The sequence below is a fragment of the Ahaetulla prasina genome, chromosome 13, assembly GCF_028640845.1.
Source record: "Ahaetulla prasina isolate Xishuangbanna chromosome 13, ASM2864084v1, whole genome shotgun sequence".
NCBI lineage: Eukaryota > Metazoa > Chordata > Lepidosauria > Squamata > Colubridae > Ahaetulla > Ahaetulla prasina.
The window spans coordinates 17302475-17328731 of NC_080551.1; the positions used below are offsets into that span (position 1 = coordinate 17302475).

Below are 26257 nucleotides of genomic sequence, written 5' to 3' on the forward strand. Positions count from 1 at the left end.
TGTGTTTATTGAAGACCTTAAAATCAGTGGAACTTCTAACAGGCTGGTGCCAATTATTTGTATCCTTGGATAATGGACAAAATCGCTTATGTATATACACTGTCAGAAAGATAAATAGGAGAATCTAACTCATATGAGAAATGAGTGGCTCCTGTGTCTTTATATGGGTGAAAATTCTGTCCACCCACCCACCCATTCCACCCATCCACCCATCCATCCACTTGTTTCTCTAACATTACTATGACATTTTCAACCCGTACAATAAAAGACAAGTGATCATTTCTGGGCCAGATTTAGTCCTCTGGAGAGGACATTCCATCATCAAAGAGAGGGATCTTGTGGACGAAGGGATGGGTCTAAAGTTTGAATTGTCTGCTCTAGGGTGTAATAGTGATAGCTTGTGAAGAATAAGTGGCAGGATAATCAATCAATGGATGGGCTTCAGGAAGAGAGATTTGGGAAGTGCAAGTTGAAGAAGAGGTCCGAGGAGCTTCAGAGTGTAAGACTGGTAATACTTCTCCTGTTAGGAAGACAGGCTAGGAATAATATGGAGTTAGGCTAATAATGGTGCAGAGGTGGTATTCAGCAGGTTCTGACCAGTTCTGGAGAACTAATAGCCAAAATTTTTAGTTCAGAGAACAGGTAAATACCACCTCTGACTGGCCCCGCCCCCATCTATTCTCTGCCTCCCGAGCTGATGAGGAGGAAATGGGGATTTTGCAGTATCCTTCCCCTGGAGTGGGGAGGGAATGGAGATTTTACAGTATCCTTTCCCTGCCACGCCATGCCTACCAAGCCACACCCACAGAACTGGTAGTAAAAAAATTTGAATCCCACCACTGTACTGGTGGGATAAAAGCAATTTGTGGTAACGAGTGAACCTGTATCAAAATCATTTTATAAAGTTATTTAATAAAAGCCCCTTTTATTCCTATGTTAACCATGCATCTGTGCTGTCCTATAGTAAATTTTCTGCACCTGATAATATCACCTTACAGGTTTAAAGAATTTACAGAGCAGTGGAAAAAGAAGGTAATAACAGAAAAGACTCCCATAAACAAGCAGATTGTGGGACACAACCTGGTTTGATGTTTGGCACTACTTTTCAGCAGAATACTTGACTTCTGAAGTGAGCAGGACATGGTATGAATTCAGAGAAACAAGGGCCCTGAAATAGTCTCCTTGATTGGAATTCAGAGAAATCTGAAAACCAGTGAGTGAATCAAACGTACAAATTTAATGGCATGGATATCCTAGGTTAGACACCAAATCTCTCTTCTGCTCCACTCTTCTTCCTTTCCTTTCCAATTCTTTTAAAAAAAAAACTTTTGACCTTTAGGCAAAGCACAAACCCTTGTCATCCCCTGTGTGACTATTTCTATCTGTACATCCAAATACGTTCTGAATCTCAAAACTTGATTGGTGTGTGAGGTTTAAAGCAAAAACCCTAAAATCAATTCAACATTTGTTGACATAAGCGGTTTCTCTGTCTCTGCTTCTAAATAATTTGCAAATGTTTCCCAAGGAAATAAGATCTGGAAGACACCATGAATGTCTTTCAGGGTTAGATTATTGTAACACAAAGCCACGATGGCCTTTTATTGACAGTAGAAATAAGTAATAATAGAACTATGCACAATAAAAGCATTAAGTTTTGGGGGGGGGTGTTGATGACTCCAAAAGATATTTATCATTTGAATCATTACAGTACGTATGCAGCTTTCGGCCCATCGCGACCCCATGGACAACTTTCCTCCAGGCCTTCCTATCCTCTACCATCCTCTGGAATCCATGGGGTCACGATGGGTCGGACACAACTTTGCAACTAACAACGACGATGTATGCAGCTTTATACAACATGTAAGATTTAAGATGCACGACCCATCCTCTAATGTGTTTTATTGTAGCTTCTATCCATGTTTGATTGCAGCTAGGTTTATACCTTATAAAGAGGACTGCCTATTTTGCCTTGAACTTCTGAGATTGTTATTTTGCTGCAATCTTAGAAGCAAATGATATGCTCCTGTGCAAAGAAAACATAAGTGCCAATCCTCATGCTGGCTTCCATAAATAAAGACGAAGTTTAAAAGGGCTGTAATCTCTAGAAGTACCAAGCAGGATAACTAATGGTATCTTCTAGACATCACAGATAGATCATCTGTGAGCTTTAATCAGGACTGCCAATTTTTGATGGCACAAGTTTTATTTTTTAATATTAGGCATCATAATAGGTGCCTTAATCTTTTGACATTAGGCATTAGGCAATTGTAATGGGCTCATTTAAAAAAAAAAAACTCACAAAAAGTGAGGAAATGTTAGTCATGTCCCTTGTAGGTTGAGAAACACCCTTCCTCCAGAAAGTAATTTATCTCTGGTGTAGAAATGTCAACTTTTCCTGAAGTTTGCTATGCAGCAAAAGTAAGGAAGCACTACATAAACAAGGCTGGCTGGGGAATTCTGGGAGTTGAATTCCAGACCTATCCCCCCCCCCCCCCACACACACATAGGTCTTAAAAATGCCAAGGTTGGACATTCCTGCTTTAGAAGGAAACTTTAGAAGTTCTGGGAGTTGAAGTCCACAAGTCTTAAAGGGACCAAGGTTGGAGACCCCTGTTTTAAAGGACTGGTTTTAAAGGATAATGGATCACATTTCTTTTGTGGACATTTGCATGAGGAACACTTTACTTTTTCCCCGCAGAATCCTTGGCTTTCCTGATCAGCTTGTACATAAATGAGAAGAAAAAAAGCAAATTGTCGTACTGTCCATCATAGTGTTCTTTTAAGACCTCCTTGTGATAGTCTACTAGAAAGTAATAAATTGCTTCAATGGTAGAGAGGTATGTTTCTGGTTTTCCTTTCTGATGGCGCCAAAAGCAGGTTTTCTTTGATTTCAGCTCAATTTGTAGCAGCCCTGCAGAGTGAAGAAAACCAAAGATGACAATGTAGGGCATTTAATTACACAAAAGACTGTGAAAAAAAAACCTTATTTGTAGCAAATTGTTAACAGGTTTCTCCAAAGCATTACAAACAAGGATAAGCCTGATTAAGACATATGTAGGCAGATTTATACGGTAATTTCCATTATATTTTCAAAGGGTGGCTAGATAAGTCATCTCTTTTTCTCCAAAACCCTTTCTTTCCTGAAATGCAGCAATATCTGATTGGAGTAAAAAAAAAAATGCTATGCAACATTACAGTGCACTAGTTTTGGAAAAGCAAAACTTTTGGAAGAAAAATGAGAGTAGAGAGGAGGTATTTGTTCCTGGTAACAGCTCTCCGCTATGCCTAGAACAATTCCTATGATTCCTTTCCATTCATAAACATAATACCTTGGAGCCGCTCATCTGTGATTATTTTGTTTGTCTGATTCCATGTACTGTCGATGAATACAATTTTTTTCAGTGCATTTTCGCTCTTGGCCAATTTATCTTCACCCATGATTCTACTGTGGCTTGGCTCCAATTTTGCACACTTGGGTGCTGGTTCTGCTGATAAGTCCTTGGTATCCGTCTTACATTTTGTTCGCAAAGAGAGAGGAATGTTGCTTATTGAAACTGAATTAGGTCCAGGAAAAATAAGTGCAATCTAAAAATGGGGGAAAAAAACAAACCTTCGTGAGATCTAGATTAGCCTCAGCCACAAGGCAACTCCTATTTTTCCCAATCAATCTATTTTAAAATTTCACCACTATTTCTGAAAATACACTCTGTGTAACATTTACCAACCACATTGTTTAAACAAATATGAGAAGATGTTAAAACCCTGCGAAACTTTTATTTCATCAAATAGGCTGACATGCTGATCCACCCTCTTAGAAATATTCCCCCTGTCATTTTGGGTTCAGGCTATCTGTATAGATAATCCTCTCTTACTGACCGCAATAGGAACCAGTAACTCCTATCACTAAGGGGCAGTGATGAAATCCATTTTTTTAAAACTACTGGTTCTGTAGGCGTGGCTTGGTGGGTATGATGTGGCTTGGTGGGCGTGGCAGGGGAAGGATACTGCAAAAGCTCCATTCCCACCCCATTCCAGGGGAAGGATACTGCAACATCCCCATTCCCTCCCCACTTCTGGGGGAAGAATATTGCAAAATCTCCATTCCCACCGCACTGTGAGGCCAGCCAGAGGTGGTATTTGCCAGTTCTCTGAACTGCTTCAAATTTCCGCTACCAGTTCTCCGAACTGCTCCAAATTTCCGCTACCGGTTCTCCAGAACCTGTCAGAACCTGCTGGATTTCACCCCTGCTAAGGGGTCATCAAATGCCACATCCATGACTGTGACTAGTGACTTCCTGCTGGCTTCCCCATTGACTTTGCTTGTTGGAAGCTGCCTATGAAAGTTGCAAATGGCAATCACACAACTATGTGATTCTGTGGCTGTTGTAAATGCGTGCTGACCCCAGGGACAGGGCAAGAGTTGCAACTTTTGAGGGCCAGTTGTAAGTCACATTTTTCAGCAACTTCGTAACTTTCAATGGTTGCTGAACAAGTACTTGGTAAGCGAGGATTACCTGTCCTCTCAGGAAAATTCTTGCAAAAATGCTTGTATTCTAAAAATAACCCAAGAGATGGAACTCACTTCTGTGAATACAAATAAGCAATAAGTCCTACTTCGTGAATTCCTGGACAAATACATTGATTATTTGTTCTCATACGTGCAAAATAATGCTAAACACTATATATTTAACAGCAGCAATCATGGTAGTGAGAAACAAAAGTTCTTCCTGTAGTGCTACATATAGACAGACTCTTACTTCATGCTGCATTTCTTCATAGTCAGGAATACATGGATATGTATAAATGGTAACATCTTCAGATGCCAGAAGCTTGGCGTGTACAGCTGTACTTTTGCCATCTGTTTCATTGGGATGCTTGATGATATCAATCTTCAAGGGAAGCTTAAACAACGAACCCAGACAATGCATCAAAATTCAATTCAGCCCCAAATTGAACCATAAAATATATACATTTGCTCAACTCTGCATTCCATCAGAATATAATACATGATTTGCACCGGTTACAATTGCAATTTTCAGCAAAATAATCAATGGGAAAGAACAAAAATAGCATGAAATTGAATAATACAATTAAAAAGAAGCTACTATTTGAATGACTTAAATCAAAGGCTGCCTTTGGGGCAAGTTTGGGTAGGCATCTTTTCCACGATCATCTACTGTAGGGGTGAAGAACTATGGTCTCTTTATGACCTGTGGACTTCAACTCCCAGAATTCCTGAGCCAGCATGTTGTAAATACATGCTGAGACCAGGGACGCTGCAATAGCTGCAACTTGGTAAACCCTGAAAACCATGGCTGGCTCAGGAATTCTGGGAGTTGAAGTCCACAGGTCATAAGGGGGCCATAATTCCCCACCTGTTCTACAGAGATGCCAACATTTAGGCAAGAATCTTGGCTAGGAAATACGTCTGAGTGGCACTGGGCTACTGTGACCTGCTTTACTTTCACTAAAGCAGCTGTATGGTTATGGTGGCACTTATTATTAAGTTTTTGGCACAACAGACAAGATTAGGTTAAACTCCACCTTTATCTATTTCCTCTATTAGAATGACTTGCTGGGACATTTGATATAAAATAACCAAAGAACACTGACCTTCCCCCCCACTCCTTCACATCCCCTGCACTAACCTTCACAATAGGAATATCTTCAACAGGAACAGTTTCAACTGGAACGTAACACGAATAACAGTAGAACATCCTTGATCCGTGACATCTGGGGCATTTTGATCTTCCTTGTTTTTGGGCTCTCTCAAGAATAGCTTGAGATGTCAGACACAAGTTGTCAAACGGGGTTTCTTGTAACATGGATGCGGTCAGTGTATCTTGATTTCGCAAACACTCAGCATTCCTTTTCATTTCCTGGTTTATCTTGGTCTGCTTTTTTTAATGGGAGATGAATGTAATGATATATTTCAGATGAATGATATCCTTGGAACTGTTAAAGATAAATAATGCAAGAATAGCTTTCAAGTATAATTTCAGATAAGTATTCTTAGAGAGAATAGAAATCTTGATGAATGAGATTAAATCAGATTAGGGAAAACTATTCTCCATCAGCGCTGTACATAGAGTTGGAGGGCTGAAATTTAAAGTGTGTGTATTGGGGTGGGGGGAGACAGACACAGAGAGATCCTAAACAACAGAGACATGCAGGTAGAAGCTTCATCTTCTGCCAACATGTCTGGATCTAATCCAAAGACTGCACAATTGATGTTTCTCCACATCTGTTCTAGGTTAAGTGGTATAAGTGGTAAAGTATAAGAATCAATCTAATGTGAAGCTTAACAGCATAAAGTTTCTATGTTTCGTATTGCAGGATCTTAGTAACACTATTCATTAATAGAGACTTAACTTGTATGACAAGTATTTGGTTATTTACTTTACATGTATAATATGTTTTACTATATTAAGAATATATATAGAATATAATGGCAACCATGTTTTTTGCTACAAACACAGACCATGGGGTAGTAGTTCATTTCGTTGATTCACCTGCCAAACTTTTGCAGTTTATAAAATAACCGTTACTTCTAAAAATGATACCTATTAATGGGATAATAACAAAAATGTATTTGTGGCTTTTGTGTAACAAGGCCCATTTCTGCTTTTGCAGTATCGGCTCTTTCTCCCTGGAATGAGAATGTTCTGAGACAGTTTGCTGGAGAAAGCTTGGCAGGTAAGTGAAGAAAGTTGCTTAGGTTTGGACAAAATTTTCTAACCACATGGATTCCTTAGTTCAAGAGCAGGAATCTGTTATGAATTCCTGGCCTACAGATCAAGCCACCTTATATTAAACAACTAGTGGCAGCTTTCCTTATCACCACAGGGAAAAATGCTTCTGGCAGAGAAAAGGATAAATTTCATCTATGTTTTCCACAACCGTAAAACTCTAACAAATAAGAATGTCCTGTGCACTTCGGAAGTAAGACATGCTTTATACAACTGAATAGTTCAACCCAAGTATCAGTCAATCTTACTTCTAGAGACAACCAAGTTTAAATCTCACTTGACCACTAAACTAAACTGAGCACTCTTTGCCACTCAACGCAGTTTCACATTGCTCTTTAAACTATAGTTTGCTTTAAATGTAAGTTATTCACTGCCCTAGGCTACCATAAGTGGGCTGCCAAAATCCTGACAACAGATTTAGCAACAAAGATTTAGTGCTTTGTTAGATAGCGCTAAACTCCAATTGGCTGGGTTCATTAACATCCTTTGCTCCAAACCATGACTTGCATGCTACCACAGTTGGATTCCCATCAGACATTTTGCTTAGCACAACCAAGCGAAGCCAATTATATCAGTCTCAGCGACCTCAAAAAAGATATAAGCATTAAGTGGAAAGAGCGCTCTGCTTCTGTTGGAAATAGTTATATATGCCGGTAACTTAACAGATTGCTGTAACATCTAGGTCAGTGTTCCTCACTCCACATGTGAACTTCAAATCTCAGAAACTACCTGACTCTGTGGTCTCTTCCCAAAATCCCAAAAGCTTCAACCAAAAACTGTCTACTATGGACCTCACCCCATTTCTAAGAGGTCTGTAAGGGGCGCGCATAAGAGCACAAGCGTGCCTACCGTTCCCGTCCTATTGTTTCCTTTCGTTATATCCAATTAATATAGTTATTACATACTCATACTTATATATATGCTTAGATATTGTATAGTTATTTCATGCTTATGCTTATATATACTGTGTGACAAAATAAAATAAATAAATAAATGTTCCCCAGTTAGCAGGGCTAGACTTCAACTCACAACTCCACTTCAACATGACGGATGGAGAATTCTGGCAGTTGGGAAACTCTGATAAGAGGCAGTCCATTTGACTCAGGGGTTCTATGGTAAGGTCATTTCCAACAACACATTTTTAACCCAGGTTGGGTTTAGTCCTTAAAAAAAAAAAAAGTCACCAAACCTCTGCAACAAACCAGCACAGCTGTTCTCTTGGACAATCATGCAGGTTAAGCTTAGGAACCACCACTACCCACCACCTCGCACCTCTCCAAACACTTCCTCCCCTGGGAGTTGACAGCAACTTCTGGAGACCCTCCCACAAGTGGGTTTTGTTTTGTTTTTTTGCAATTTAGTAAACCATGCACAGGGATCCCGGGCTGGGGGTTGCTGCCACCGCCTCCCCCATCTCTCTCCCCGAGCCCAAGACCACTTCTCGCGCCCATCATCCATCTCCATTATCAAGGAAACCCACCGCCATTTTGCAAAGCAATGCCCAGGGCCTCCTCTCGGCGTTGGGAGCGGGTGGGGAGGGGAGGGGGTGTGGGTGAGACCTATGGCAAGCGCGCCTCCCACGAGCGGACGCGGAACCGAGCCTCGCGGAAGGGTCGCGTGTCTTCTCTCTCGTTCTAGGACAGGCGCGTCGCGCGCGCGAGGCGGAACTCCAGCGCCGGGGGTAAAGGGGGAAAGCCGGAAGGATGGAACGTGGCGGACCGCGGACCGCGGGGGGCGGAGACAGGCGGTTGCTAGGGCGCCTTAGCAACGCCAAGAGAAGGTCCGTTGGAAGGGCGGGGCCTTCTGCTACTGCAGCAGCCGCTGGAAGGATTGGGGCTGGCGAGGGCGAGAGGCGGCCGCCTTGCTTGGGAATGGGTGAGCGGGGTCGCACACTGACCCTCTCCTCCTATAAGCATTCTTTTACCAAGGTCGGCGGCTTAAATCCGAGGCTGCCCTTCCCCTCCGCAGGGAGGGAGGACGGGCAACACGTGTTTGGGGCTCTCGAAAGAGGCTGGAAGGACGTTTAGAACCAAGAGTTGCAATGCTCAGTTCGTGGGTTACAAAGCTTGTGCCATAATTAGGGGTTTTTTTGGGGGGGGGGGAAGGGGGCTTGTTTGCTTTTGTTTTTTTAAAAAAAATGGCACACCTTAATGTGGAACAGCTTGGCTTCCAGAAGTTTTAACAGTAAGAGAGTTGGAAGGGACCTTGGAGGTCATCTAGTCCAGGGGTCTCCAACCTTGGCAACTTTAAGACTTGTGGACTTCAACTCTCAGAGTTCCTCAGCCAGCTTTGCTGGCTGAGGGACTCTGGGAGTTGAAGTCCACAAGTCTTAAAGGGACCAAGGTTGGAGACCCCTAATCTAGTCCAGGGGTCTCCAACTTTGGCAACTTTAAGCCTGGAGGACTTCAATTCCTAGAATGCCAGCCAGCTTTGCTGTTTAACAGTAACAGAGTTGGAAGGGACCTTGGAGGTCATCTAGTCCAGGGGTCTGGCTGGGGCATTCTGGGAGTTGAAGTCCTCCAGGCTTAAAGTTGCCAAGGTTGGAGACCCCTGATCTAATCCAACCCCCTGGCTCAGTCAGGAGACCAGTACTAGGGATTCAAACCGCCCAACTGCCAAGTTTTCTGATCGACAAGCTCAATGTCTTAACCACTGAGCCACTTTATTTTATTTTATTTATTTATTTATTTATTTATTTATTTATTTATTTATTTATTTATTTATTTTATTTATTTATTTTGTCAAGCATGTATTTTATGACAGATACAAGTGTAAGCATAATTATAAATACATGAAACGGATATGAATAAAAGAAAACATTATGCTGGTGCACTTAGGCCCTTACAGACCTCTTAGGAATGGGGTGAGTCCTTCAGTAGATAAGGTTAAAGTTTTGGGGATTTAAATTGGTGGTGCTCCATCACTGGAGGTTTTTTAAGAAGAGACTGGACAGGCATTTGTCCAGAATAATACAGGGTCTCCTGCTTGTGCCAGTGGGTTGGACGAGACGCCTTCCAAAGTCTCTTCCAACTCTTGTAATTCTGTAAAATCAGTAGAATGGCTTACCTTCAGAAGTTGTGGGTGCTTCATCTCTGGAGATTTTTAAAAAGAGACTTGGATAGCTATTTGGCTGGAACAGTACAGTCTCCTGCTTGAGCAGGTGGTTGGATTAGAAGACCTCCAAGGCCCTTTCCAACTCTGTTAGTCTATATTCTAAAGGAAAGCCCTTAGATAGATACCTGTCTTCCTTTTCATGCTGAAGGCACGTTGCCGTGCTTGGCTGGGGTACTGAGCTGGCGTGTTTTCTACCGGTAAGTCTGCAGATGACTCTAAAGCACACAAAGGCAGAAGTTTCCAAACTCTTCAGTTGATTGTGCCCTTCATGAAAGTTTGATTGTTGGCCCCGCAAAACATTTATTAAATGGAAATAATTTAATAAATATCACTTTACCACAAATAACAAGGTCAACTCCTCCGATAGTCCAATTGATGCTTAGAGGTCAATACTCAACACTTTGGAGTTTGGAGACACGTCAAATAAGCCATGTTTGCATTGCACTCAAGACATATACTAACCAAGCTTAGTTTATGGTACAAGTATAGCCCCTAGATTTTTATCTGAATTAATGAAGCATGTTGTGTGCACAGAGTCATGGTGAGAACGAGCTATCTCACCATTTGCTATGGGGTGTTTATTTATTGCTCTGCCAGAGGGATACCTGAAGAAAAAACAAAAATCCAATTAGAAACATTTTTGTTGATATGAGGAATCAAAGAGTTACAAAATGGTTCAATGTCAGTAAAATAGCATATCCCTCAAATGAATTCAACCTACTGGCTGATTTTATTGAATCAGCCAGTGCTCAATTAGTGCTCAATAATGGTGCTGGTGGTGAAAGGTCTTCTGGATCAATTCATTTTTAAAAAAATAAGAATTAAGAAGTTTTTAAAATAACATTGTTGACTTTTTCCACCCTGTTTCAGAAATAACAAAGAAATGTCCCGTGTTCACATATTTATTTTAGCCATGGTATGCTCAGTATGTCTGGGCAAAATGTCATTATGTGCTTATACTATGCCAAATGTTACGCTCAGTTATACTTCAGTCTTTGATGGCAATACAGGAACATAACCACATCAAAATTCATCAAAGTGGCAAAGGCAATGTTCTGATGTTTAGTCTCCATTTCTGAAATTGCTGGCAGCATATAATATTTCAATGAAAATAAGGAGATTTTCCCCAAACAAGTCAGAAGAAAACCCTGCAATGTTCTGTCAACATTTTGGATGATTGTGTACCCAGGATTTGAGATACAAGGGCTTGGTTTACATATAATGCTAAGCCAGAATTCTTTAAACTGGTTTGTTGAATAACCATAATGGCCTAGTACAGTGTTGGTGAACCTTTTTGGCATGGAGTGCCGAAATGGGAGTGCGCGCGAGGGGGGGCACCAGAAACAGGAAGAGCAGTTCCCCAGTGCTCATGCGCATGCCAGGAAGCTGAGCTTCTGGTGTGTGCGTGCATGCCAGTTACCTGGTCTGGTTTCGGTGCACATGTGCATGCGAAGACCAGCTGGCCAGCACGCATGTGTGCACCAGAAACCAGAAGCTCAGCCTCCTGGCGTGTGCATGGTGACAGCTGGCATGCCTGGAGAGATGGCTCTGTGGTTCACTTCCGGCACGCATGCCATAGGTTCACCATCATGGGCCTAGTAGTTCATATGTATGTAAGTTTTACAAGAAACAGTAAGATAGCTGTCTATTTCATAAGAATTTGATAAGAATAGCCCACATATTTTAAATGTTATTTCTCTGATCATAATATTTCTTCAGCATATTAGATTAGCAAAACCCAATTTGCAGGCTTACTAGCACTGAAAGGAGTAAGTATATTACAGTATAACCAGGTCTGCTTTATTTTATAAGACGTGTTATCTTTATGTGTTTATAGGAAACTGTAGAACTTCCTGGTACATTTGATGAATTTTTGGCCTTTTTCAATTTGGTATGTATGTTTATGAAATAATTTTAATAGTACTTTGAGTGCATGGGAAATGGTATGAAAATTTCATTAAAAGTAGTAACAGTAAACACCGGGGATGGTTATTGTGTATTTTGAAACATCTGGAGATCTTTAGAGTCCCCTGTTATAGATTAACTATCATAGCTCAGCAAAGAAAGAATAGATGCAGGTATGGTGGTTAATACTGGACAGCTTATCATGGAACTTCTGAAAGGTAATTAGGAAATGCTGTGTGAAAAACATAGCCTACGTGAGGGACATGGTGGCTCAGTGGCTAAGACGCTGAGCTTGTCGATCGAAAGGTTGGCAGTTCAGTGGTTCAAATCCCTACTGCCACGTAACGGGGTGAGCTCCCGTTCCTTGTCCCAGCTTCTGCCAACCTAGCAGTTCAAAAGCAGGTAAAAAAATAGGGACCACCTTTGATGGGAAGGTAACAGAGTTCTGTGTGCCTTTGGCATTGAGTTATGCTGACCACATGACCACGGAGACGTCTTCGGACAGCGCTGGCTCTTCGGCTTTGAAACGGAGATGAACAGCGTCCCTAGAGTCGGGAACGACTAGCACATATGTGCGAGAGAAACCTTTACCTTTACCTTATGTGAGAGAAAAAGGCAATTAAGTCAATACTGTGAGAGACAAAAAAAATAGTATAATACGAATTGTAGATTCAATACATCTCCTTATTTTTGCTATCAGCAACGGGGAAACATAGCTTGGCAAAATTTTCCAGTGTTCGGTGTTACACCGATAGTCCTTGACTTACAACCACAGCTGAGCCCAACATTCCTGTTGCTGAGCAAGACATCTGCTAAGTGAGTTTTGCCCCGTTTTACGAACTTCCTTGCCACAGTTGTTAAGTGAATCACTGCAACGGTTAAGTGAGCAACACGGTTGTTAAGCAAATCTGGCTTCTCCACTGACTTTGACTGTCTCAAGTTTGCGAAAAGGGATCACATGACACATACCCCGGGACACTGCAACCATCATGAGTCAGTTGCAAACAGCTGGATTTGGATCACATGACTATGGGGATACCTCAGCGGTCCTAAGTATGAAAACCAGCCATCGGTCCCTTTTTTTTCAGTGCCGTTGTAACTTTAGAACAGGGGTCCCCAACCTTGGCAACTTTAAGCCTGGTGGACTTCAACTCCCAGAATCCCCCAGCCAGCAAAGTTGGCTGGGGAATTCTGGGAATTGAAGTCTACCAGGCTTAAAGTTGCCATGGTTGGAGACCCCTGCTTTAGAAGACACTAAATGAAAGGTTAAGAAAACTAAGATCATGGCAATTCCTGGCAAATAGATGGGGAAGAAAGGGAGGTAGGGGCAGATTTTATTTTCCTGGGCTCCAAGATCACCACAGATGGGGACTGCAGCCAAGAAATTAAGATGCTTCCTCCTGGCCTAGATATAGCAAATCTAGACAGCATACTAAAAAGCAGAGACATCACCCTGCCAACAAAAGTGCGTCTAGTCAAGGCTATGGTTTTCCCAATTGCAATATATGGCTGTGAAGCTTGGACCATAAGGAAGGCTGAGCGGCAAAGAATGGAGGCCTTTGAATTCCGGTGCTGGAGAAGACTCCTGCGAGTCCCTTGGACTGCAGGGCGATCAAACCGGTCAGTCCTAGAGGAGATTAACCCTGACTGCTCTTTAGAAGGCCAGATCCTGAAGAGGAAACTCAAATACTTTGGCCACCTAATGAGAAGGAAGGACTCCCTGGAGAAGAGCCTAATGCTGGGAACGATTGAGGGCAAAAGAAGAAGGGGACGACAGAGAACAAGGTGGCTGGATGGAGTCACTGAAGCAGTTGGCGTGAATTTAAATGGACTCCAGAGGATGGAAGAGGACAGGAAGGCCCGGAGGAACGTTGTCGATGGGGTTGCAGTGGGCCGGACACGACTTCACAACTAACAACAACAACAAAAATGAAGGGTTATAAGTCAAGGACTGCCTGTACTTCGTGACTCCATGTATAAAACAGACACTTAACATTATTTCTGCTTAACATTTATTTTATAATTGCTGTTTGCAGGATAATTGGCCAAGAGTCCCACACTTGCCAGATGTGAATCCTTATCCCTTGGTTTCCCGGATAAAAAATGACTACCCTGTGGATACTATTGCCCAGTATCTTTATGATAATGCTCCGATGCCATATGAAATTATTTCCAGGTTGGAAAAAAGAATAGATGAGTGTAAACTACAAGTCCAGGAGCATGCTAAACATATATTTACATTGGAATCAGAAAAATCAGAAACAGCTGAGCAGCCAGGACAAGGTAATTTTGTCTCTTAGGCAATAAGTCCATTTTTTTGTGGGGGGTGGGGGGGAGGAATCAGTATCAGTTAATTTTAGAACTTGGAATAAGAGCTGGAAGGGACCTTGGAGGTCATCTGGTCCAACCCCCTGCTCAAGCAGTTCAGACAAATAACTTTATATAGCTGTTTTATAGTCCCAAAGGTGCTTTTTCAAAAGGGAACTGGACTTGAAGACATTTCGCTTCTCATCCAAGGAAGCTACTTCAGTTCTGACTGAATGATGGAGAATGGAAGGATTTATATTCCTTGAAGTCATCTGGTCATTAGCACTCTTTCTGAGAGTCATTGAAGCCACTTGGAGGTTTATCTGTGCCCTCAGGGTCACCTGAATAGTGCAAATGGGTGCAGAACCTTCTGGAACTGCTGAAGCCTCTTGGATGAGAAGCAAAACGTTTTCAAGGACAAACGAAGCCCAGTGGCCTTTTGAAAAAGCACTTTTGGGACAACCACGACCTGGATGACTGAGAGCACCCATAGATACCTAGTTTTATAGGTTTCCTGCTTGGAGGCAACAACCTGCATTGAATAACGTCAAAAAGGCAATGTCAAAACAGTTATATATACCTAATAATGCCTTCTCAGAATTTGATCATCTCACTTGATTACCGTAGCTCTCTATTTCTTATATACAAGTCCCTAGGCTATCATACTGCTCTTATTTAGCTTATGATTACAGTAATATTTGTATTCATCTTAGGATCCACTGAAAAATACCCCTCTGGCAAATAATGATAAGTTTATCTTGCTATGCTGATGTGATTAGATTTTCTTTTGAAACACAGCAGTGTAAATTTGTCTGGGATACATTTAGACATTTCCAAATCAGAGACCCTGCATTCACTTAACTGCCCTGGCTACCACGCCAAGGATTCGAGTGAAGTCTCCACCATGTCCTGTTTGTAGGCCAGCAGATACTTGGCACTTGCCTAGAAAGAAAGCAGATGTGTCCTATTTGGTAGAGTTGATGGTGATCAGAAAATTAGGCTCAGAAATTGTGGTCTGGCTCATAGCAGCAGCAGGGAAATTTTTCCTTCAGTGGCCAAAGTGGATTTAAAACCCAGTCTTATGTAGGAGTATTCTTTAAGGAGATGTTCTACTGAACTATCATCTCTTGCTTTCCACAGAAGTCATTTTTGTACTTGGACTGAAGTCACTTGGACTGATGCCTTCCTAATTCCTGGTTGCATATGTGTGTGTCTGTGTGTGTTTATGTGTGTATATGTGTGTGTATGTCTGTATGTATCAAGCACAAGCATATTTTCAGTGATCTAGAGCTTAAGTGCTGTTGGACTCAGTGAAACTTAATTTTTGATTAATGGATAGAACAACATGATTAATATTTGGATCTGAGGCCTTGGGCAGTTACTTATATTATGTAATTCAGGTGTTAACTTTAGGAATCCTAACAAAACTTATCTTTCTTCTCACATTGACCAATATCTTCCATTATTTTAAGATGTCTTAATTGTACATGCTTGAAAATATGTTTTAAATTCTTAGCTTCTTTTCTTCTTGCTTTTAAGTGGATGTAACATCATCTCCTGAATCCCAGGATGCTTCAAAGAAGAAAATAAAAATTGAGGTAAAGGTCACTCATGCATTGGATATCCCTTCTCCCCTCCCTTAAGAGATAGATTGCCTCACTGAGAAAACTGGAGTCTGCTAAGAAGTTTGCTTGCATTGCTCTTAGGGTAAAAAAAACAACCCTGAACAGCAGAATAACAGAGTTGGAAGGGACCTTGGAGGTCTTCTAGTTGAACCCCCTGTTCAAGCAGGAAACCCTTTACCAATTCTAACAAATGGTTCTCCCATCTCTTCTTAAAAACTTCCAGTGTTGGAGCATCCACAACTTCTGGAGGGACATCGTTCCATTAAAGTGTTTTATGTATAAAAAGTTTCCTTGTTTTTTCCCCCACCTAAAGTGAGGTGACTTCCAACAATCTGCTTGTCCTGGTTTATTCATTCAGTATTTTGTATTAAATTGCATAATGCATAAATGGGATGTTTGAGCTTCTTGTAAGTAAATGTTTTATTTAAATGATAGGCCAATAAAATTAATACGTATAGTTAATGTTTGAATTTTGCTCTATGAAACAATTGCAGTACACCTTCTCTTAAGCCAGTGATGGCGAACCTATGGCACCCAATGCCAGAGGTGGCACTCAGAGCACTTGCTATGGCCACACCCCAGCCCAGTTCCATCGCGTTTCTCCCGCAGGGGGGAAGAGAGAGAGAGAGAGGGAGGGAGGGAAAGAGAGAGAGAGGGAGGGGAAGAGAGAGGGAGGGAAAGAGAGAGGGGGGGAAGAGAAATGATATTACAAAACTTTTTCTTTTTTATTGTTGCTAAACGTAATATTTCAAAAGCAGAAAAAAAATGAAGGGGCATAAAAGTGCACTTATTATGACATTTAGCTGAACTCTGCCTTGTTTATCATTATGTAAAACCTCATTATTCGGGTTAAATTGCCGTGTTGGCACTTTGCGATAAATAAGTGGGTCTTGGGTTGCAGTTTGGGCACTCGGCCTCTAAAAGGTTCTCCATCACTGTCTTAAGCTCTCATAGCAGAATAATATTAATGTTGCACTGTGCCATGTCTCAGTGGATGGGATTTTGCATGACTTCTACCCTCCTCCCCCTTGAAAATTTCTCTGTTTCTATATCTGGACTACATCTACTCTAGTTCCATATCTTTACGATGTATTTCTTTCAAATGTATTTCAGTTTCCTACTGAAGCTACAAAAGACTCAAGTAGCAGAGACTTGGAGGTAAATTTAGACTAGAATAGAATAACAGAGTTGGAAGGGACCTTGGAGGTTTTGTAGTCCAACCCCCTGCTTAGGCAGGAAACCCTACACCACATATGGTGTAGAAGTCAGTGATGAAATGAATCAATTCCAAACCACTGGGAATAGAGCTCTAAAAATTAATTCATGCAAAGTATTTATCATCTGAACCTGAAAATGTAATTAAGCAATAAGGCTACCATTCTGGAGGAGGATATAGATTACAGCTTTGGTTTTTTTGCCAAGCAATTATTTTAAAACATGGAAAAACTATTTTGTTCAAGCATCTTTTATCCCTTGTTGGGACAAAACTAAACCCATATTATGGTTTAAATAAGCTATGCAAACTCAGTCATTGTATGAAGTATGTTTAACAATTTTAAATAAATCTGTTTTGCTCTGATGAAGTTATAGTTTTTGTTGGATTGGAATGCTGGACATGTAGAGCCATGGGTCCTTTGGTTGCTGTTCCTTCCACCCAAAATATGTCCCTAATCCAATAGCATCTGAATGGTCAGTAGAAACAGGACATTCAAAACAAAGCATTTCATCATATGTGCTGCTCTGGATTAGGAATCCACATAATTAGATTTTTTGTTTAGAAAAAAGAAAAATGTCTGGTGACAGGATGCATTTCAAACTTCGCCGCTTCGCGAGGGATGATGACTGTGGCTCTTTTTCTTTTTTAGAATTTCAGTTTTTCTGGATTCAATTTGTGGAAGCTTACAAAACTTCCAAACAATCTAGAACCTGCACATCTCTGGGATTTGGTTCTAAAACTCCAAATTTTCAAGGTATCAGTTTTTAATTTAACTTAAATTGCAGCACCAAATTGATTACATGTTTGTGAAAACAGGAGGAATTTGTGAGCAAGTGAGACCTTGGGACAAATTTGGGATAAATATATTCTTGCTGTTGTAATTGCCAGAATGTGACACTACAGAAAAGGACAGGACATTATATTAGGATTTTTTTTAAAAAAACCCAGAAAATTGAAGATGGCAAACAGCTTTTATATTTTTGCCAGGAAAACTACAATTTTGTTAAGTCACTGAAAATCAAGCATGATTTAAAGGAGGGTTTGTTTGTTTTTTACTTTTAATGTGGATTTGTGACCTATCACTTCATGGAAACAAAATTAAGCCAGCAGAATCTGATCTTAAATTTTCCTTCAAAAAGTCAAATAAATCTAGATTTTAGGGGGGGGCAATCCAGGATTAATTCCTTCTTGTTCTCCCTCCGCTTCACAAGTTTTTTCTTGTGAAGCCTTTTCTTTTTTTTTTTTTAGGTCAGAAAATTTGCAGGAAAACAATTGGCAAAACATTACAGTTTGTCAGAGTGTTCCAGATTTGGAACCGTCTGACAAGGCTGTAGGAGTGCTCTGTTGATTGGTTGACAACAGTAGTCATCTTGGTTAACCACGTGTTACGAATTGCATACAAGAAAACTTCAGATTTCTAAAAGATAATTCCCCCCCAAAAGCTGGACTTTCACGTAGAGTTTATTTGCTTTGTGTGTAGAACTGGCCAGAAAAGAAAGTATCTTGCATATTTTACAAACCAACTAAAAAATAAATATAGAACTAAAGGCAGCTGGAAGAAATACTTAATAAGCTGGCACGCTGGCATCACTAGCAGATTTACAAGTACTTAAGAATTCCTTGTGGGTCCTTAGACTGTAGTTCAGGAATGTCTGTAAAAATTCCTCCCCTGAGTAGATACAGTATTTATCTATGACTGCATTTCCTATATGCTCCATACATTACCAAGGTTCTTGAAATAGATGTCTCAAACACAAAGTGGGCATGCATGAAGATACTTGACTCCTTAATTGTCCTGGAATGTCCCAGCGATCACACTGCAGCTGAATCTCCTGACAGTGTTGTACTGTTAATCCTCGACTTACGATAACAGCTGAGCCCAAAATTCCTTTTGCTAAGCAAGATAGTTGTTAAATGAGCTTTGTCCCATTTTACGACCCTTTTTTGCCAGAGCTGTTAAGTGAACCTCTGCCGTTGTTAATTTAGTAGCACTATTGTTTATGTGAAGCTGGCTTCCCCATTGACTTGGCTCGTCAGGATGTTAACGAAAGGTGATCACATGACCCTGGGACCCTTGCAACCGTCGTAAATATGAATCAGTTACCAAGTGTCTGGATTTTGATCACATGACCCATGGGGATGCTACAGGGATTGGGTGAAAGACGGTCAGAAGTCACTTTTCCCCGTGTCCTTGTAACTTCGAACAGTCACTAAACAAATGGTTGTAAGTCAAGGACTAACTGTACAGCACTGCTTCCTCGTCAGATTGTGGTTAGTTTTGCCATGTGACATAAGAATTGGAAGAGATATTTGGGAGGAATAGGCACAGCAAGCTTTCTCTCTTTCCATTCTTGTTCCCATGATAAATCCTACAGCCAGGGGAGGTCCCATAAATTTAGATTTTGCTTCAATTTATGAGATTGGAACCAAGTTCACTTCTGTACAAGGTGTTCTGACCTCGGCTTCCTGAGTCATTAGAACACACGAGCAGTCTCAAAAACCTCTTTTATTGCAACAGCTGTGAATTCTGTTCATTCACAGAGGAGTCCCAATTAGTTGTAAAGAGTCCTTCGGAAGAAGTCCTTCGGAATAATCACCCACCCTTGACACCCTGCCAAAGACTTAATTGGCAAAGCCACACGGAGTCCAGAATAAAACAGAGCTTCAGGCTTTAAGCTGAACCGAATGAACAAACGTTGCTTCCTGCAAAGGCCCACGTGCCTTTGCTCCTCTTTTAAGTTTTATGGGAGTGGCCAATCATCTCTAAGCCCTACTCCTGAGTTGTCCCTTTTGTTTTAACTGTTCTTGCTTTCTGGAAGCTGTGCACATGCACGCACTGGGAACAGGCTCCTCCTGTTCCTCTGCCTCGTTGAGGTCCAACTCTGGAGGCTCCAGAGGCAGCATGTACCTCCCAGATGGCCCTTTCTCTGCCTCCGACGCAGAGCCCTTGTCCGAGCCTTCCTCAGACTCCAGGACCAGCCCATGGTCCTCCCCAGCCTCCTCATTGTCCGACTCTGCTGCCAGCTCCGCAGGCTGCTGGTGGACCACAACACAAGGTCTCTTACCGGGTTGATGACCTCTGCGCCAACATGGCATGAATAAAGGGCTGATCCAGATCCGCTGTCGGTCTGCCGTGTTCGCGCTACAGCAAAATAGGTGTTCTAGTTTCCTGCAGCAGTTTCTGTTTTGAGATAACTATGGCCCATTGGAATAAATCCCTAATCTATTTTTCATAGCATTCGTATTTTCCATTTCCATAACTTTTTGGGTGGAACCACCAAGATAGAATACTCGGTTAATAAAATGTCTGCAACCAGTGCAATAAATCAGTGGTTCTATTTCTACAGAACCAGTTAACGAAGTAAAAAGAAACTTAAAATACTACTTGTCGGTTTAATTCTAAATAGGTTTGCTGTTAAGTAAATAGCTTTGAACCATGTTGAACACATAACCATTGGGACAAATGGACTCCCTTGAAGATGAATGTGTCTGCATAAAAATGTCCACTTCATTTTCCTGTGTCTTTTTTTTTCTTTTTCTTTTTGATAGGGTGTGAATACTCCGGTTTTGAAGCAGCTGTTTTTTTCTGATGCATCTCTTGCGATTTTGCAGGATTCTTTCTGGTGGTGGTTTCTTCATAAGTTCCAGGTACAAAACTGAAGATCTTATCATGTTTCACCTTATGGAAAAAAACAAACAAACAGTGATTACAGTACAGTAGTGGACCAAAATTGTGGAAACCTTTTGGGAAAAGTGTATTTTCTAAAACCAGCTAATAACACCACCTTTTTTTTTTGAGTAGTACCATAAAATTATATATCCATGGAAAGATAATTTAATCAAAAATTTAATACAATAACTTTTATGAAGGATTTGCTATTAGAATAGCAGTTACAGTATAAAGAAGAAAAGTGAAACACGTAGAAAAAACAAGATCTACAAAAATTATCACCATGTCAGTTAATACTTAGTTGAGTGACCTTTAGCATGAATGATGGCCTTACCAGGTCTTCCCATGGAGTGAACCAAGTCTTTTAGTTCTGCAACTGTTATAATGTGAAACCAAGATTGAAGGATTGCTTCTATTAACTGGGTTTTATTGCTGGGTTGCTTCTGACTAACAAGTTTCTTCAGTTGGCTCCATAGATTTTCCATTGGGTTAAGGTCTGGACTATTCCCAGGCCATTGCAACAGTGGAATATGATTATCTTGAAACTCCCCCCCCCCCTCCAAAAAAGTGGTGTTATTAGCCATCAAACCTCAAAAATATACTTTCCCGAAAAGGTTTCCACAATTTTGGCCACTACTGTATAAGATGTCTTTTTTTTTTTAATTTCTTTTGTCACAACAGTATACACAAACATTGTCATAAATAAAACAACATATCTTGAAGAAAATATATATATATATAAGTAAAAAAATATGCATTAACTAAATTAATTTGATATAATGAAGGGAACAATAGGACAGGAACGGTAGGTACTTTTGTGCTCTTATGCACGCCCCTTATAGTCCTCTTAGGAATGGGGTGAGGTCAATAGTAGACAGCTTTTGGTTGAAGATTTTGGGATTTTGAGTAGAGACTATGGAGTCAGGTAATGAGTTCCAAGCATTAACAACTCTGTTACAGAAGTCATATTTTCTGCAATCAAGTTTGAAGCAGTTGACATTAAGCTTGAATCTATTTTTTGCTCTTGTAATATTGCGATATTGTCTTGTGCAGCAAGGAATGATGGGTTCTTTAGCACTAAATGAAACAGCTGGATTCAATGTAGTTTTCTTCCACTCAGAGATCTGAGGTTTTCAGAGATGATATATATTAAATTCTTTTTTTCTCCCAAGTTTTTAATATAAAGTTTTGGCCAAGTTAGAACCCAGTCTTGATGTTCCCTTCTTTTTCATGCTCACAGCTATTTCTGTATTTAAATGCAGCACAGGTATGATGTTGGAATGCTTAGGAAGTTATGTCAGGCATGCAAATGTGCCTTCAGGCAAATCCAGGGATGCTGGATGTGTGAAAGAGAGCTGTCCTGCTCATAACAGTGCATTAAACTACTTTAAGCTGGGTTTGTTTATTTATTATTTTGACCTTCTAAGCCACTTCAGTCCCCCAAACTTAGTTGGGTTAATTGCATTATTACTTTTACAAAAGTGCTAAAAGAAAGTTTATTGCAGTCTTGCTTATGGCATTTGTATATTACTTTGATCAACTGCTAATGACCTACCTGGATAGGTCTAGTTTTGGCAGTGTGTGGTAAAAATGGCTAAACATTTATCATTAATTCAAGACTACCGACAGCAACTCTGTACAGATGTTTTTAACGGTAGAATAGACTTTGCTTAACATTTTCTCCTGATTATTTCAAGCCTGATCAAGATGAACAGGACCACTTTTTCGACAGAATATCCGATAGCTACGTGATGCTTCTCTGGAGCATCCCCAATTACATTAAAGATGCTTTTCTTCAGGTAATGGCATTGTTTGCGATTCTGAATTTTACTCCTTCCAGTTTTGATTTGTCCTGTTCAGAGAAGAACGAAAGGTGTGTCGTCTTTCTATCTCATTATCTCTTAATTTAATCTGTTTCTGTTGATGAACATACCAGAATCCTTCAGCCTTTCATTCTGTGACATGCCTTCAGGCTCTGTTATTGCCTCTGAAGTTTTTTGTTTTTTTTAATGATTTGTGGTAATCTTAACTACTTAGCATACAACTCTAGTAAAGCTTAATAAGGAGATATGTGAATCTAGCTAACGCCTTCCTGAATAACACAGAGCAGGAAAAGAGGTTATAATTTATTTACATATTTGCTGGTTGTTCCATAATCAGAATTCCTTGGGCAATGACCACTCACCGTAAGAACTGCAACCTCTTGATAAGAAAAGGTGGTGACCTCATGTCACATCCTTCACTTCATCCTGTAAGCAACTTGGTGCCTTCTAGATATATTATAAGACCTGACGAGGTTGACATACTTCAGGTCCCATCCCTGTCATAGCACTGGTAAAGTTTGCCTTCTGTAGGCGAAGGACAGGCAGAGCTTGGGGGCAGAGTGAAGAGAGGAATCAGCCTGGAATCATTGTGTTCCCACAAACGGTCTAAGTCCAACCCCTCTTGAATTCTGTTAAACCTTATCTAGCGCCAATTTAGTGCTGGCTGTCAGTTGACTAGATTTTTGTATATAGGCATGAGCAATAGGTAAAGGTAAAGGTTCCCCTTGCACATATGTGCTATCATTCCCGACTCTAGAGCTCATCTCCGTTTCTAAGCTGAAGAGCCAGTGCTGTCCAAAGACGTCTCCGTGGTCATGTGGCTGACATGACTAAATGCTGAAGGAGCATGGAACGCTGTTACTTTCCCACCAAAGTGGTCCCTATTTTTCTACTTGCATTTTTTACGTGCTTTCAAACTACTAAGTTGGCAGAAGCTGGGACAAGAATGGGAGCTCACTCCGTCACACAGCGCTAGGGATTCGAACCACTGAACTGCCGAGCCACTGCGTCCCTTGTGGCATGAGCAATAGATCAGCTTAAATTGAACTTAATGGGTGGTCCTGATTCTGGACCCCTTGTGCCTTTTTTGTGACTGCCCTTGTACCCGCTGGCTTGTAGGAAGATTCTTTCCACAAGCTGTGGACTTCCATGGAGGTGTCAACTGGTATTTTTGATACTGTTTTTCTCCCTAGAATGGTTGTTTTTTTAAAAATTGTTAATTGTTTTTAAGCCCTGTGTAAACTACCCAGAATCTTAAGGAATGGGGCAGACTTAGAAATTGATTAAGTAAAATAAATATAGTCTCCCAGCTAGTATGTTGCAGCCTCAGCTGATCTGAAAAGCAGCAATTGGAGAAGGTAATTCTAACATACCTTTTGGTCTCAGGTTAAGCTGCCTGTTCTGTGTCTTCACAGAAGAAGCTGCCTTTTCTAAAATAGAAGCTGCCTCTTCTAAAATACTAGGGCTTTTTATTTATTTATTTATTTATTTATTATTTAAATTTTTATACCGCCCTTCTCCCGAAGGACTCAGGGCGGTTCACAGCCAGATAAAAAATACACAATAATACAATATAAATACGATTAAAATACAATTAAAAAACTTATTAAATTGGCCAAGATTAAAAATTTAAGATAAAAACCCATTAAAAACCCATAAATTTAAAAACTAACCCAGTCCAGCGCAGATAAATAAGTGAGTTTTAAGCTCGCGGCGAAAGGTTCGGAGGTCCGGAAGTTGACGGAGTCCTGGGGGGAGTTCGTTCCAGAGGGCGGGAGCCCCCACAGAGAAGGCCCTTCCCCTGGGCGTCGCCAGACGACACTGTCGCGCCGACGGCACCCTGAGGAGTCCCTCTCTGTGAGAGCGCACGGGTCGGTGAGAGGTATTCGGTAGCAGCAGGCGGTCCCGTAAGTAACCCGGCCCTATGCCATGTAACGTTATATTACCAAAAAAATTAGTGTGATCAAATTAATTTTAAGTAATTTTAAAAAAATGGATGAAGATGTCTCCTTACTGATTTGCCCATAAGTTCATTTGCTTTGCAGTAAGCTTAAACTGCCACCCAAACCTGTGATGTTCTTGGACAATCCTTGTATTTTTGTCACAGCTAATGATTCAGCAATATTTGAATGCCTGTTTAAGCATCACCCAATTTTTACAATGAACTTAATTTGCAACTTGGCAGATGTATCCTGACTGCTTGTCCCAAGCCATTTACATTACTTTCTGTGAAGCTTTTCCTGAGGCTTGCCATCGTTTCAACGATCAGTTTAAAGACGAATTGATGGATCTAATTTTCCTGTGGATCAGAGGTACTAGAATGTTGACTATTTTTCCTTGCAGTTGTTGGCAGTAGCTTATCTCAGTAGTTGTTTTACATAATTGCATCTACTCAGTTATTTTCTTCCTTTATGGGTTCTTCAAAAGTATCATTCGGGTAGAAATTATAGTTAAGACACTGAGAACATCTGATTTCAGGAACCCAAATTAGAGCATCCCAAACAGATGGTCCAGCCTTAATTTGAACACATTCCAGGGGTGAAATGCTCCCGGTTCGGACCTGATCGGGGCAGGGATTTTTTCTATCAGTTCTCCAAACCACCCGCCGCCATCGCTACCAGATTGGGCGATCTGGTCTGAAGCAGGAGCATTTCACCCCTGCATTATTGCTGTTACAGTATTATCATTATTCATATTATAGTCCCGCTATTCAAAGTAACGTTAGTTAAAGTAGTGTGGTATTTATTAAATTGCTTGTGGATCAATGAACAATCTGCAACTTCATATAAGGGCCAATGATCTGAAGACTTCGGGGGACCCCTGATCTACTTCAAAAACATTTGGTTGGTTAGTATTATTCAGTTCATTAGTTTTACCTCTTACAGGTTTTAAACCACAGAGATTTGCTTGGAAAAATTGGAAGTGTCCGTCCACGGAAAAGCCTAGAAAATCCATTGCAGAGAAAGACTCCTTTTCTCCGATATCATCGCATATGAAACTACAGCCTGGAAGCAGGACAACATCCAGGTCATGGTCATGGTCAGGATCCAGTTCAAGGTCAACATCAAGATCAAAAACAAAAACCTGTAAGTACCAAGAAAAGGGATTATCCAATGGTTATTCGAGAGTTTTGTGGAGTTTATTTATACCGACGTTACATTCACCAGGAGACTACAGTGCTACTGTAAAGTAGTTGTCTGGCTGCCTGTCGGTGTGTTCTGTTCATGCTCTGTATCCGTTTGTCTACTTGTACTTTGCATGCTTTCAAGCTGCTCAGTTGGCAGGAGCTGAAGCAAGTGATGGGAACTCACCCCGGTGCTAGGGTTCAAACTGCTGGAGTACAGTCCGTCTCCAGCATCCTTAAGCCATTGAACCACTGGACTTCTCTTCTATGTGGAATGATGTATGCCAAAATCGGTAACTTTTTTAGAATACTATTTCAGTTCTTCAACTGTAGTCATATTACAGCAATATCTACAAGGAATGATAGGGAGATTTATGGTACTCTAGACTGCTGTTTTGTTTTGAATGTGGGAATGTCTTGAAGATTTTCTGGAACATCACGTGGGGTATTCCTGAAGGAATCCATGAGATATGAAGCTCATTACTGATTATTATCCTTGATGCACAGATCAGTATTGTATGTGATATATACGTAGTTACTGCAGCACCTCCAACTATCAGTAGAGCAGAGGTGGTATTGAGCTGGTTCAGACCGGTTCACCTGAACCGGTAGTGGAAATCAAGGGTCCCCCCCCCCGGCTCTATGCCATCCTATTTAGGCACGTTTTTGAGGCTGGGCGCATGCGCGGAAGGCAGGCGTGCACAAAAAGCAAGTGTGCTTAAAC

General features: G+C 40.9%; 2 protein-coding genes across 4 annotated transcripts in view; one reads left to right on the top strand and one right to left on the bottom strand.

The window, feature by feature from the left end:
* Nucleotides 1–122: 122 nt before the first annotated feature.
* Nucleotides 123–8447, bottom strand: DTWD1 (DTW domain containing 1). Of its 3 annotated transcripts, none has more exons than XM_058156537.1 (5): nucleotides 8230–8447; nucleotides 5649–5897; nucleotides 4758–4901; nucleotides 3330–3585; nucleotides 123–2911 (listed from the first exon to the last, which is right to left on the bottom strand). In XM_058156537.1, exons 1-5 carry the CDS (start codon nucleotides 8233–8235, stop codon nucleotides 2682–2684), a joined length of 885 nt encoding a protein of 294 aa, XP_058012520.1. In that variant the 5' UTR covers nucleotides 8236–8447; the 3' UTR covers nucleotides 123–2681. The 3 variants fall into 3 exon arrangements, with proteins under 3 accessions (XP_058012520.1, XP_058012518.1, XP_058012519.1); XM_058156535.1 differs by having other exon boundaries at nucleotides 5649–5894; nucleotides 8230–8442; XM_058156536.1 differs by having other exon boundaries at nucleotides 5649–5955; nucleotides 8230–8439.
* Nucleotides 8247–26257, top strand: part of FAM227B (family with sequence similarity 227 member B) — a 97359-nt gene continuing 79348 nt past the window's right edge. Inside the window, exons 1-11 of the mRNA XM_058156465.1 lie at nucleotides 8247–8361; nucleotides 8542–8624; nucleotides 11701–11754; nucleotides 13805–14051; nucleotides 15615–15673; nucleotides 16814–16858; nucleotides 17566–17670; nucleotides 20466–20564; nucleotides 22284–22385; nucleotides 24595–24721; nucleotides 25295–25495. Coding sequence (XP_058012448.1) covers nucleotides 8247–8361; nucleotides 8542–8624; nucleotides 11701–11754; nucleotides 13805–14051; nucleotides 15615–15673; nucleotides 16814–16858; nucleotides 17566–17670; nucleotides 20466–20564; nucleotides 22284–22385; nucleotides 24595–24721; nucleotides 25295–25495 — 1237 coding nt within the window. The remainder of the gene's footprint in view (nucleotides 8362–8541; nucleotides 8625–11700; nucleotides 11755–13804; nucleotides 14052–15614; nucleotides 15674–16813; nucleotides 16859–17565; nucleotides 17671–20465; nucleotides 20565–22283; nucleotides 22386–24594; nucleotides 24722–25294; nucleotides 25496–26257) is intronic.